This window comes from Anabrus simplex, chromosome 5 (assembly GCF_040414725.1).
Source record: "Anabrus simplex isolate iqAnaSimp1 chromosome 5, ASM4041472v1, whole genome shotgun sequence".
Classification (NCBI taxonomy): domain Eukaryota; kingdom Metazoa; phylum Arthropoda; class Insecta; order Orthoptera; family Tettigoniidae; genus Anabrus; species Anabrus simplex.
In genome coordinates, this window is record NC_090269.1 from 97,575,296 (window position 1) to 97,589,403 (window position 14,108).

Below are 14,108 nucleotides of genomic sequence, written 5' to 3' on the forward strand. Positions count from 1 at the left end.
TGAAAGTTCCAAAGAATAGGAGGAGAGAATGGGATGTTGTAGTAAAAACAGTAAGGGAATGCTTAGGAAAAACTGTGTGTGAAGATGGGAAAAAGCGAACATCTTGGTGGAATAAGTGAGGGCAGCTGGTAAACATAAAGAGAAGGTGTTAAAAATGTCTCCAAACAACAACTGATGTAGATGGGGTATTGTTTGTAGATGAAATAAAGAAAAACAAATTGTTGTAGAGTCCAAGAGGAAATAATGGGAAGATTTCTATAATAAACTGAAAAGGTTTGTTCAAGGGCAAAGAAGTCTTTCTGGACTGTAATAAATAAAGTACGGAAGGAAAATGGGAAATGATTAGTGTTGTGGTAAATCTGGTAACTTGTAAATGCCATGGAATCACTTGTCAGATAAAGGAATACAGTATTCTGAAAAAAATCTTCCTTTTAAAGTCTCGGAACAATGGAGATCATAGGGAGAAAAATAATGGTAGTGAAATTATGCTTGAAAAAATGGAAAGGATGGTAAATAAATTGCATTGTCATAAAGCAGCAGGAATAAATGAAATTAGACCTGAAATGAAATATAATGGGAAGACAGAGATACAATGGCTTCATAGAATAATGGGATTAGCATGGAATGTGCGTAAGGTACTTTCTGACAAGACGAAAGCAGTAATGCACCAATCTATAGTACAAGCAAGGTAACTGAGAGAATTGCAGTATTTCATTGATCAGTATACCAGGTAAGTTCTGTACAAGCATTTTGGAATGGAGAGTGCAGTCATTGGTGGAGAGTACATTGGATGAAAACCAGTGTTGTTTCAGGGGTGCTGTCAGGACCTAATTTTTCAGCATATGTCAAGTATTTGAAAAAAGGTTATGAGAGGAATAAGCAGTTATTTTTATATTTCACAGCTCTAGAGAAAGCATATCAAGGGAAAGGACTTTAGCCTTGCTGACAGTTTATGGGATTAGGGGTAGGTTATTATAGGCTATCAAATGCATTTATGTTGACAGTTGGGCAGCAGTGAGAATTGATGGTAGAATTAGTTCTTGGTTCAGAGTAGTTTATGGGACTAGACAAGCCTGTAATCTTTCACTTTTATTGTTCATAGTGTACATATATTCCTAAAAGGTATGAAATTGTAGGGAAGGATTCAGCTTGATTGTCATGTAGTAACTTAGCTTGAATGTTAGGTTGAGGGTACAAAACTGGAACAGGTAGATCATTTAGAGTATTTAGAGTGTGTGTTCTTTCAGGTTGGTCGTATACTAAGTAAAATGGAATCAAGGTGAAGCAAAGGAAGTGCAGTGAGCTTGCAGTTGTAATCAATGTTATTCTGTAAGAAAGAAGAGAGTTTTTGGATGAAACTATCTTTCCTGTTCATGGTTTAGTCTTTCCTTCACTGTATAGGAGTGAATGCTGAGTGGACTCAGGATATCTTATTCATAATTTGGATATAACATATGAAAGTAGCGAGCAAGATTGTTATAAAAAAGTGGGATAATGGTGGGAGGGTACGGGGAATGTGGAGATGAAGGCCGAGTTAGGAATAAACCTGATAAATGAAGCTGTATTCATAAACCAGCTTCAGTGATGGTCATGTGAGGCGAATGGAAGGAGATAGGTTACCTAGAAGAATAGGCGACTCGGCCGTGGAGGTTAAGAGAAGCAGAGGGAGACCAAGATGGTGATGGATAGACTTGGTTTTTTTTTTTTTTTAATGATTTAAAGATAATGGGATAGAACTAAATGATGCTAGAAGGCTGGGAAGTATTACTTTCGATAATGAAGATGTATATACGTTACTCTCATTTATTTTATACATTGCTTGGTAGTTTTAAGGATATAATTGCTATTTTGTGTGTCCTTCAGCAAAACACCTGGGTGACAATGGAAAAGAACTTCAAAGTAATGTTCTTTACTCCTGATATTGTATTATTTGTGCAGGAAGTGGTATATGTCTTGTTAAACTGTATTTTTCACACGAGAAGAATAGTTGCCCAAGTAATTTGACAGTAAACTTACAGTATTGGTTGTTTAAAACAATAAACTTGTTCTTGAAGAACCGGCAATCAGCAGCAGGAACATAGCTTTTCTGTTGTCAGTTCCTGGAGCTTACTTATGAGTAGCACTGTCTTGCAGCTAGGCTGTAGGAAGCGGTTATAATTCTTTCCTCACTGTGACATGGTATAAATTTGTTGCTTTGAACAGGCCTCTGTATAATAGTGAAATGACTGGATGTTGCCGGATGTGTCACAGCAGGAAGTGAAGTACAGGCTCAGCTTTATCACTTAGTGATAACCCGAATGTTGAGATAACCCAGGATATGTTTTAATGGCCATGTACCGGTATGATTCTATGTGCCGTGCTGGCCAAGATGATGATTTTGAGAAGAACTTCAATAACTTTCCATTTGGATTAGACATTTTGTAAGTGTTTTTATACCTCATTGCATGGTGAGGATTATACCCTGAACTTTGCTACCCGGTGTCACTTGTTACTTCACCTCTGGTCTGACTAACTCTAATATGTAATGTAGAAAAGTCAGTATTATACTACTTTAAAATGACGGCACCTCTCTCACAATGAATGAATGAATGAATCATCATGTCACATTTTAAAGATATCAATACCCATTGTATATAATTGTCAGTCTTTAGTAACCAATGACAAGAAATTGTGTGCTTAATTATTATGCATAAAACATGCTGCAAATTAGTTTTGTGACAATCTATATATATAAAATAAGAGTTTTGCCTGTACATTGCTCAGAATTTTAAAAGAATGGTATTTCTGTATTGATCATGTCCACAGTAACGAGGAAAGCACTTTTTACTTTTCCGTAATGTCTGTCTGTATTTATGTATGTGTGCGGATCACAAGAAAACTGCTGAAGAGAATGAATATCGGTACGTGAAGTCGGGAAATGAGCCACTACAATCTAGGCTATAAATCATTTTATTCACGCTGAGTGAAATGGTAGTTTGGGGAGGGCCTAATATTTAATTCTCAAATATTTGTTATTAGCGGTCCTATCAATAAATACTACAGCAAAGTTTTAAAGAATTAAATTTCCAATCATTTATGTCTTTTACATTTCTACCGTACCAGGTATGATGACAGATATATTAATGAATTTGTACTTTTGTTGCTAAGTCCATATCAGCGCTAAGTCACGGGAAAATGGGTTAACAGAATTTAATGTAAATTGGTATGTGGAGTCTGAGAAAAAGAAACTACAGTCTAAGCTATAAACAATTTTATTGACCCTGGATGAAATAGTTATTTAGGGGAAGGCACCTAAAATTTAATTTTTAAATACCTATGTTATTGGTCCTATTGAAAAGTACTACATAACAAAAGTTGTAGAGAATACAATTTCCGATCATTTCTGCTTTATTCAATTTTACTGTACTGACTATGATAAGAGTGGTATTTCAGAGTCGGAAGAAAACTAAATGTGAAGGCCTACAATATGGAAAGCTCATAAATTGATCAACAATAACATTACATTGACCATTGTTATATTGTGTCTCTTATGCTGCCACTCATCTCTGATAGATGGGATTACTGCTGCATACCGAGTATAACGGCCTGAATGAAAAAAAAACCCAACCTGTTTTCCAGTTTTTGACCGGGTCAGGAATGCAATGAGTCAATCATATATGAGTCGTTTATTTGCAAAACCGGCCATCTCCAAATGGTTAAATTTTTCAGGAGACCAAAAAAACGTATAAAATCTAAATAAAGAGATTTAGAATTATTTGTATTTGCTATATCACTTTTAAATAGCATTGTAAGGAATGTTACAGAATGCCAATGTTTTATTCGTATAATTATTTGAAATATTTAAATTTCAAATTTGGAGATGGCCGGGTTTGCACCAAACTAAAGAAACTGAAGGAATGAAAATGTACCAAAAATGCTTTATTTAAAAGTTAACTTAAAAAATCAATGCAGTATAAAAAGCCAGTGTATTTACACAAAATGAACCAGAATTAAATTTTCAAAAATTAGCCTAAATGTTAAAAACATTAAATTAAACATTAATGCCATTGTCTATACTGTGCTCACATGCATCTTCCTCATCTTCTGAATTGTTTTGTGGAAGGTTATTGTTATCAATGAGTTCTTTGTAAAACTTAAGCACTTCAACATTTTTCCACTGAGTCCCAGAATGTTTAGTCAATAGAGATTCAACATCTTTTGCCTTTAAATTCTTTACTATTTTACCAGTATGTATAACTTTTGGATTCATCATCAAAACATTTTTGCCTTCTTACAAACACCTAATTTTGTTCCAACGTCTATTCTGTAATTGGGTTCACCTTGATTTAACACTGAATTGCCTCCTTTTGATTCAGTCAAAATAACCCTTTTTGAAGCAGAAAATTTGAAGTGCCATTTCCCTCTGGGCTTGAAAATAGAAGTACATTCTGTTTTCCAGTCAAAGTAGGGAACATTGTATTTTTTTTTTTTTTTTTTTTTTTTTTTTTTTTTTTGCTAGGGGCTTTACGTCGCGCCAACACAGATAGGTCTTATGGCGACGATGGGATAGGAAAGGCATAGGAGTTGGAAGGAAGCGGCCGTGGCCTTAATTAAGGTACAGCCCCAGCATTTGCCTGGTGTGAAAATGGGAAACCACGGAAAACCATTTTCAGGGCTGCCGATAGTGGGATTCGAACCTACTATCTCCCGGATGCAAGCTCACAGCCGCGTGCCTCTACGCGCACGGCCAACTCGCCCGGTAGGGAACATTGTCATCTTTTTCTAGATTAAATAATTTGCCATACTTGAGAACATTATGAAATTCCTCAGGTTGTATTACAGTTTCTATTTTCTTGTTTTTCAATGAGCCCGAAAACTCTATCGGATGGTAAAAATGAATGGCATGTCACAGGGAAAATTAACTCGATTTCCTTAATGCTTTTAGGTGCCTTCGTGACAAACCAAAAGGAGGGCATTGATATAACAGAATTTTTATTCTTCCCCTCACATCCATCAGCTAAACACCTTATAAAATGAAACATTGGACATATCAGTAGTATTTAGCTTATGATAAAGTGCTGATGCTATTTCATTCCCTTTTTCTGGCCCTTTCAGGTGTCAATTCATCAACCTTAATGTCCATTTTTCCCAATATAATTATAATAGCTACACAGTTCTATGATAAAAACCACAACTACTACAACACTATCACTACTACAAAAGAACTATAACACCTACAATAGTTACCATGAATAAGCTGTTCTTTCCCACACAATTGCAGCGATTCTTCTGCCCTCTATTGTTAGAGGAGATGGCCGTTATTGCAACTCATAACCATACGCGGATGGCCGTGTTTGCAACTAACTCCAATTTTTGATGACGTAAATAAGCTGGTTGGAGGCCGAGTTTGCAGCTAATAGTTTGCTACCATGTGTAAAAGTGGACAGAGAACACATTCAGCACAAAAAGTGGATTTCAATTTTTTTTTGGAGATGGCCGGTTTTACAAATAGACGACTCATATAGGCTATTAGTACGATGGGGTCGCCACTCCCGAAGTGATATATTAAAGAGTGATAGACGTTATAAAATGAGAATAGAGAGTGTTGCTGGAATGAAAGATGACAGGGAAAACTGGAGTTCCTGGAGAAAAACCTGTCCCGACTCCACTTTGTCCAGCACAAATCTTACATGGAATGACCGGAATTTGAACCATGGTATCCAGCGGTGAGAGGCTGCCGCCTGAGCCATGGAGGCTAACGGCCTGAATATTGGTGGGAAATAGCTGGGGAGTTAGATAACTTTCTTCTTCTAGCATGTCATTCCTCTGGTTCATACATTTCCTGATACTGCTGGTTGTAACACACTGGGTCATCATAGTTATTCCAGCTATTGGCAGATGCTCACTTATGACCTGGTCTAGAATTACAATTTTGGCCTATTCCAAATTATAGCACCACAGTTCATTAAATAACTCAAAATTCAAGCCTGAAAAGAGCAGTTTCTTAAGAAAATCTTCTTCCTCTTCACTTTTATTAAATTCTGCATTCATTTTATTCCAAATTAGCAGTGAAGAGGGTGTTTCTCCTCTGGCTTGGAGGAAGAATTTGACTCCAAGTCAGATAGTGTTTTTCTCCCGCCAGTATAGTGAATTGAGATTTTCTGACTCATTGGGTACTCCTACTATTCAACAGATGAGTGAAAGGGCATAGCTTTTGCCCTGGGACTCTACACTATTCACCTCCACCCCCCCCCCCCGAAATTAATGTGTGTTCACGGCTGACGGGTGTCTGCAGCCTTGCCATTCCAGCTCTGGAACTTAGGACTGTTAGATCAGCAGCATAGTAAAAGTGAAAAAAGTGTGGTTTTTTATTTGATCAAGTATTTCATAGGATAGCATTTCTTTTAATCGCGACATTCTTAATGGCATCATTGTAATGACCTATGTTGATTTCAGTTGGTAAAACGACTAACAGTCTTTTCTGAGGATGAAAAAAGGCAGGTGGAGGGTGAGTGTCTGCCATTATAATGAAAACTCGCTAACTTGATTGTGACTGGTAGGCAAGAGGGCCTACCATTACAATGAAAATTCCCTTACCCAGGCTTCACATAAGAGAAGACGTTTGGTGACTTCCCCGCTGCGTTTCTAGGGTAACTTTAAGAACTATGCAATTTAATACAATCTTACTTACAACGTGTACACTACCTAACTGAGAATTCTGTATGCAATGTAGAAGCAAGGGTACATCAGCTAGTACAAACATAAATTAAACCCAAATGCTTTGGAAATTGTTTTCATTTAGTATGAGAGGACTTTCAACCAGCCCACTGGACCAGGTAAAATTCACTGACTTGGCTGGGAATGGAAGCCGGGGCCTCTCAATAAGAGGCAGACTTGCTACCCCTAAGCTGCAGAGCCGACTTAAAACAGAAATGACAGTTATTCATTGTGCGAATAATTGTTGATTTTCATTTTTTGAACGTAGATCTCAGTTTTCTTGCGGCAAAGTCTTGAATTCCCTGCAGCGGAAGAAGTTGAGTAGAGCAGCTTTCAGGATGTCTTGTGTACCACATCATCACTGTACCCAAAACAGCAAACCCTTCTGCATGCTTTGGCCAATAGTTATTGTCGCCATCGTAAATATTGTAATAACGTACTCTTGAATGTTTCCTGGACATATTTTATAATTTCGTGTTCATTTAAAGTTTGAAAACCTCAATTAGCATCTCCTTGCAGCCGTTCATTTGCTTCATCAGAGAGATAGACTTAAAGCAAGGCCTTCAGTATCCAGTATTCGAGAGATAGTAGGTTCGAACCCCACTGTCGGCAGCCCTGAAAATGGTTTTCCGTGGTTTCCCATTTTCACACCAGGCAAATGCTGGGACTGTACCTTAATTAAGACCACGGTCGCTTCCTTCCCACTCCTAGCCCTTTCCTGTCCCATCATCGCCGTAAGACCTATCTGTGTCGGTGCGACGTAAAACAACTAGCAAAAAAAAAAGCAAAGCCTTAAATTTATTACTCAGCTGTTCTTTAGAGCCATTCCTTTCAGTTTCTTCTGTTGACCCAGAGTTTATTTCACATATTTTTAAGAAAACATGGGTTTAGATATTTGAAGTTTTGGATAAATAACATTCCACTCCATAAAAACAAAATTATTCATAATGGATATTTGGAATATCAAATTGAAAAATGTCAGAAACATACTGTTACTATTAACTCTGAGTTGGAAGTTGATGTGTGAATGATTGAAATGTTAAATTTGATTTCAGAGCCATCTATGATGGGGATGAACACCAGAAGTTCATGGAGCGTCTGGATGCTCGTATCAAGAGTCATGACAAGGATATTGAGCGCATGTGCAACTTTCACTACCAAGGCTTCATTGACTCTATTCGAGAGTTACTGCAAGTGAGGTCTCAAGCTAAGAAGCTGAATGTAAGTTCACTTAAACTGATGTATTCTGGTTTGGCATCAGATGACTAACATAATGAATTGCAGTATTTGTTACATACAATGTAATAACTAAAGAACTACTTGTTAGACAGTTAGCTCCCCCTTTGTGGGTCAGTGGTAGATTGATAGCATTTGTATCCCAAGATGGCAGGTTCAAACTGAACAGAGGTCTGATTTTTGAAGGGCAGAAAAGTGCATGTTTGGGGCACTGTATCATACTATGTCAGCATATAAAAGGTCTCTGGTGACACATTTGGTGTTTATCCGACCAGTTACAGGTTGCCCATCAGATATCTGGTTTCTGTCACCTGATAGAGTAAAATGATATGTCAAATACTTTTATTTTTTTATTTTTACAAGTTGATGTAAAGTAAGGAAACTTTTTAAATGTATATTCCACAATTTTAATCTCAAAGTTATATTAATTCAATGTTTATACTGAAATAGTGAGTTGAAATATGTCTAGTTAATCAACATTCATCTTATAAGATGTTATTGATTTTTACTTCATCATGAACATTAAGGAAACGTTTTAATGTATTTTTCACAATTTTAATCTCAATGTTATTTTAATTCACTGTTTTTATTACTGAAGATGACTTGGAGCAAGTTGAAACATGTCTAGTTAACACATTCACGCCCCATCGTCTGAGCTGGCTATTTAAAGGGCTGGTCCAGCTATTCCAGCTGTTAGTGGCAGAGCAAACAACAACAGCAACAAATTCTTTTCATAATAAGTTCTAAACTAAACAAGATATGTAAACAAAATTTTCCTAGTCCTCTAGTATTTCTGTAGGGTGTGGTAGGTAATGTCACACTTCCGTGGGTGAATGGGAACACCACAATTTCCACAAAAATAGCGTGCTTCATTGATAATTTTATTTTTGAAGCACACTTTGCACCTTCTTGAGGGGAACTTGACTTTACTTGATGGTGGAAACTTCAAAAGATTAGACTCGCAAACAATTCTCACTAAAATCCCATCTTTTATTATTTTACCAGAGCAATTTTCTGTTTGGGGGTATAAAGCTCTGTAAATCTGTCGGAAAGTTTCTGTAAAATGGGTCTGATTTTATACAGTCTGTCAGTGCTGTGCTCGTATTCGCTGCTGTCGTTAAAGTGGAGAAATGAGAGGATACTATTGAAGCAATTTCATGACGTTGTCTTTGAGAAAATAGGAGTGGAGAAAATTGGATCTTCTATCCAGTACATTTTGAGAAATGGTTTACTAATGATGCCGGTAGTGAGCATCAAACCCAGGAACTGTCTCATTTTTGAATCAGTCACCGGACTCCACGTTTGAGCAAGAGAATGTTTAGAGAAGGGGCGCGGCGCAGCACTGATTACCTGGCTGGCATACAGAATAGTTTGCTCGCATAGGTATTCGAGAAATTCAGCTATGAGAAATAGATTTACAAACGACATCCCGTTAGTGTTTTCTGTTTCAGTATTTATACCTGGTTTAGCAGTAAATGGGATTGCAGGGTTGCTATATAAAGGCGAACAATCAGGTACCGGTACTGTGTTTTCTGTCACGTTTCCAGGAAAATCGTCTTCACTGTCATTTTAAATTTCACTTAGTTCAGGAATCAGTTCGTCACTCGTCTTCATTGAAAAGGATGTCGGCAATTTCGTCAACACTTATATTGTCCCTACACACCATGGTTATACTTCAGAATGCGATTATACACATGCCTGTGCAATCACAAACCAACTACGCAGCTAGTTGGGCCACCGCGAGGCTACCTTCAGAAACAAAACAAAAGTGCATTGGGAGGGAAAATTGCTGTGGCCATATGGTTTCTGGTGAGTAGAAGTATTCATAAGGGCATTATCTTCATTTCTCTCGCACATATTTGTGACCAAAATAGATCACAGCTGCGTAGGAACAGCTCCAATTGAAGATTGCGCTTATCCGGGATACGGTCCACAGCATGGTCACGCGCTATAGGCAATAACTCGGATACGGGCGTGAATGTGTTAATTAACACTTATCTTATGAGATAATATTGATTGTATTGAATAGGAGGATTAATAAATATTATTTGTATTAATGTAAGAGCTTTAATTCAGACTCGTAGGCTCGTGCCCACGTCTCATCAGTGGCGACAGTACGCTGTAGAAGTGCATCTTCTTTTTTGCGGTGGATGCTTGCCAGTGCATACCGGTACCATTTATGTACGTTGGAGAGTTGATGCGGAACCCAATGAAAGGCAATTTTCCTCATGTTAAGACATTTCATCAGTATGTGCCACACCGTTTGATGACTGAGACTAACCTCTATGGATAATCCTTGGACTGTCCATTGATGATCTATGGAAACAAGACCACTCACAATGTCAATCTGATTTTGAGCAATGGATGACCGACCTGTGCAGTGCAAACTCAGTCTCATTCCGACCTGTATGTAATGCGTTGACCCATCATGCATATATCCTATTCCGTTATGAATTTTTGTCACACCGGGCGAGTTGGCCGTGCGCGTAGAGGCGCACGGCTGTGAGCTTGCATCCGGGAGATAGTAGGTTCGAATCCCACTATCGGCAGCCCTGAAGATGGTTTTCCGTGGTTTCCCATTTTTACACCAGGCAAATGCTGGGGCTGTACCTTAATTAAGGCCACGGCCGCTTCCTTCCAACTCCTAGGCCTTTCCCATCCCATCGTCGCCATAAGACCTATCTGTGTCGGTGAGACGTAAAGCCCCTAGCAACAAAAAAAATTTTTTTGTCACAGACTTCGCGTAATCTTTGATAAAATTCTGGTGAATTTTTGCCATGGGCAACCTTGATTTTGATCTACGTGTGCTGATCATCATTTGAAAACATACTTTAGAGCATTAAAATTGCCACTGTGCACTTCAACGCCACACAGCAGCAACACTCCCAACTGGATGTATGTCAAATGCACACTACACGTAGACAACAGTGCCACTTGACCGCTCCCATATCCTATTTGTGCATGCCCTATCTCCTGCAAGTGTCTGGACTATGTTGCCACGACTTTATTTACAGCTCTTGTACATGGCATGTTCCTGACTGTTACAAGCCATGATTATTCCTGCCACTAGGTTATTTGACTGATGGGTTGTAAATGCACTCTGTAGGATGACCCTACAAGAGGCTCCTCTTCCAATCCATCTCCCTAGAAACTAGCCATTGGAAGAAGTGAGAAGGTGCACCATCTTGCTGCAATCACATGTGCTGATGAGTATCGTGTAAGGAATGTGTTCGAGCTGCTCAAACATTACAAAAGAGATTTACTAATTTGTAGTCTATTTCTCCATTTAAATGAGACAGCACTAGATATGACCTTGTCAAGTGATCACACATATTCCACTATTAACCAAACATTGCTGTTAGTGGTTTCTGACAAGATGAAAGTAGGATTTTCCTTAACTCAGGTATGGCTATTTCTGCATTTACAAATTCCATCTCTCGTGAAGCATAACTCATCAGAAATGTTTTGTTTGTAATATCTGAAGCCATCTCTTTTCAGTTTCAACTCAGTTAATTTATAACTGTTAGGTTGTTCCGTCTGCCGAAACTAATTTAAGTTTTCTTTTCTTCCCCTCTCTAGCAAAGAATGTGAGGTGTTGAAAACCCGTTGCTTTGTCATTGGCGCGAATCCAGCTGGCTAGCCAGTCCATTGATCTTCTGCCATGCCCCCTGCCTGGGTAGGTCAATGACACACTGTATTTTATTTTTAGCACTCAGCTTTTGTTGTTGTTATTGTTATCCTCATATTAAAATGTCTTTGAGCTTCTTCCAAAGCTCTTTCTGCCTCAGAGACTGAGGACAGGATTGCATCAGCTGTATGGGAAGTTTCTTCACTAAATGAATTTTCTTTATATTGGCTGTAATATTTTTCTAACAATGTTGTTGCTTCTGAAGTCGTTCCTTGTTCTACAGACTCTTGGAATAGGTCCCCGTGAGCAGGTTTTGACATGATCTACAAAGTGGTCATGTTCTTTGAGAAATGAAGTCAACTGTCTGATTTTTTTCATCCAGCATTTCCAAGAACTTCGTCCGATCAGCCTTCTTAAAGTTGAAACTGCATCCGAAATGAACTTGTTGGGGTCTGATTAAGGGAAGTCTGTAGCGGTAATTGGAGATTAGAAGTGGGGGCGCACAAAAATGTATAGACAACTAAAAGTCCCTGGAGCCAAGGGATATCGTGGGGGGGTGAGAGGCTTGGGTAGACATCAAAATATGAAAGACATTGCTATGAAATCGTAAATTCTTCATGCTCTCGGAGGCAATTTCGATAGAGGGTTGGCGCATTGTTCCATGGGTCTCCACTACTTGCTGTGGCAACGAATGACATTTTGCGTGTGTTTCCGCTAAGTATTTTTCTTAATTCAAGAAATTTCTTTTCGTTTTTCTTTTTACAATTTTTCTTTGTCGCACCGACACAGATAGGTCTTATGGCGATGACAGGATAGGAAAGTGCTAGGAGTGGGAAGGAAGTGGCTGTGGCCTTAATAAAGGTACAGCCCCAGCATTTGCCTGGTGTGAAAATGGGGAACCACAGAAAACCATATTCAGGGCTGCCGACAGTGGGGTTCAAACACACCGTCTCCTGGATGCGAGCTCACAGCTGCGCACCCCTAACTGCAAAGCCAACTAGCCCAGTAATTTAAGAAATTAAAGGAAATAATTAGCTGAAGAAACAACAGGGTTTGTACATATTGCTTTCTTTTTTATATAATTCCTAGTTCCAGATCATTAAAATGGAATAAACATGTAAATTTTTCTCGCTCATCGCCACTACTAAGGGAAGTAACCAACACATGATTTGCCTATGTTGTGAGTTAGGAATGGGGGAGCATTCATATTTGGAACATTTTGAGCTAACCTTTCCATTGCAAATATGAAATCTGGATTGTAATCTCAATGCCATTTCCTACTGTTGACAAAATATGGGAGTTTACTGTCATGTATAAAGGAGAGTACATGGAAGGACTGCCTCTCCAGCATCATCATCATCATGTGAGTATCCCCTAACCTGACTATGGCTGTTGAAGTCCTCTATCACTCCAGATGTCATACTTCTGTTAAATTTCTTTGGTGGAGTGAAGATAAACCTTGCTGTGGGTGGCTTGTACAGAGCAGTGATCACACAGTTGCTGAGCTAGAAAGATTGGATCTTAATATTGTTATCTGTGTAATGTACACTAATGACTCCTATTTCTGGTCTTACAAAGAGCTTCACGTCTCGCATGTGGTCTTTCTGCAACTAACATCATTCCAGCTATATTATGACATCTGTGTTGTAAATCTCTACGAGTTTCCTGAATGCATAAAAATCTAATTTTTCACAGCAGTTCACCTAATAGTTGTTTGGCTGATATAATTGACCTAGATAGTGGTCAGGGTTCGTTCGAAAAGGTGCCATTTGATCACATTTCTATAAAATCAGGTGATTCTGGTATTAAAGAATCAGCTGTCTAGGAAATGTCTTAGTCTGTTGCCCAGGGATCATCCGGATGAATTTGATCAATATTCAACTCTAGGGCCCAGATTTTTATGAAACAAAAGTGCAAAAACAAGTAGATGTATAGAATCAAGAGATAGAAACATTTGGGTTGAAAGTAAGCACAGAGAAAAGTAAAACAATAGTGATGAAAAGGGGAAGGAAGGAAGAGGGAAGATAAAACTGTCACTGTCACTTCAAGGGCTGTAGTGCCATGGGGTTTGGTTTTGGGTTTGTCAGCCTGTTGTTATCCATTCTGTGTGGTTGTCCGTAGAATTTTAATTGACTTTTTGTAATTATACCTATAATTTGTTTCCTGTGATGATGACTTTCCTATGGTTTCTTTTTCATCCAAATTCCATTTTCATATTTTGGTCCTAGGATTTTTCTGAGAACTTTTCTCTCTTGTTTTTAAATGCTTTTTATTTGTGGCCTGCTGCCAGTGATCAAGGTTTCAGATGCATATTGCGCTCTTTGCAGTTTAGCAGTTCTTTATTTTTCTTTGCTTCCTGGTTTATCCTTTTGGTTGAATAATTTTTCCTATATAATTGAATTTATCTGGTTTGAACATTTTTCCACTTTTGGTGATTAATGGTTGATTATTTAGTTTCTTCCATATAGTGCATCTTTCCATATGAAATTTGAAATCAGGTTTTGGCCACTAGTTCATGAAGTTTTTCTATAGACTGGATTGCTTCTTG

The 14,108-nt window shown here is 38.2% G+C and overlaps 2 protein-coding genes across 7 annotated transcripts in view; one reads left to right on the top strand and one right to left on the bottom strand.

Annotated features, from left to right (window-relative positions):
* The window catches only part of LOC136873799 (E3 ubiquitin-protein ligase RNF103), a 151,036-nt gene extending 148,836 nt beyond the window's left edge, over positions 1-2,200 (bottom strand). The window contains exon 1 of the mRNA XM_067147045.2: positions 2,017-2,200. The gene's annotated coding sequence lies outside the window, so the exon portion shown is untranslated. The remainder of the gene's footprint in view (positions 1-2,016) is intronic.
* The window catches only part of Sec15 (exocyst complex component Sec15), a 233,595-nt gene that overhangs the window by 13,716 nt on the left and 205,771 nt on the right, over positions 1-14,108 (top strand). For 4 of the 6 annotated variants that reach the window (XM_067147038.2, XM_067147037.2, XM_067147041.2 and 1 more), the window contains exon 2: positions 7,752-7,917. In XM_067147038.2, the coding sequence (XP_067003139.1) occupies positions 7,752-7,917 (166 nt within the window). Of the gene's footprint in view, positions 1-2,272; positions 2,421-7,751; positions 7,918-11,511; positions 11,609-14,108 lie in introns of those variants that run through there. The other 2 variants (XM_067147039.2, XM_067147042.2) reach the window with 2 other exon arrangements.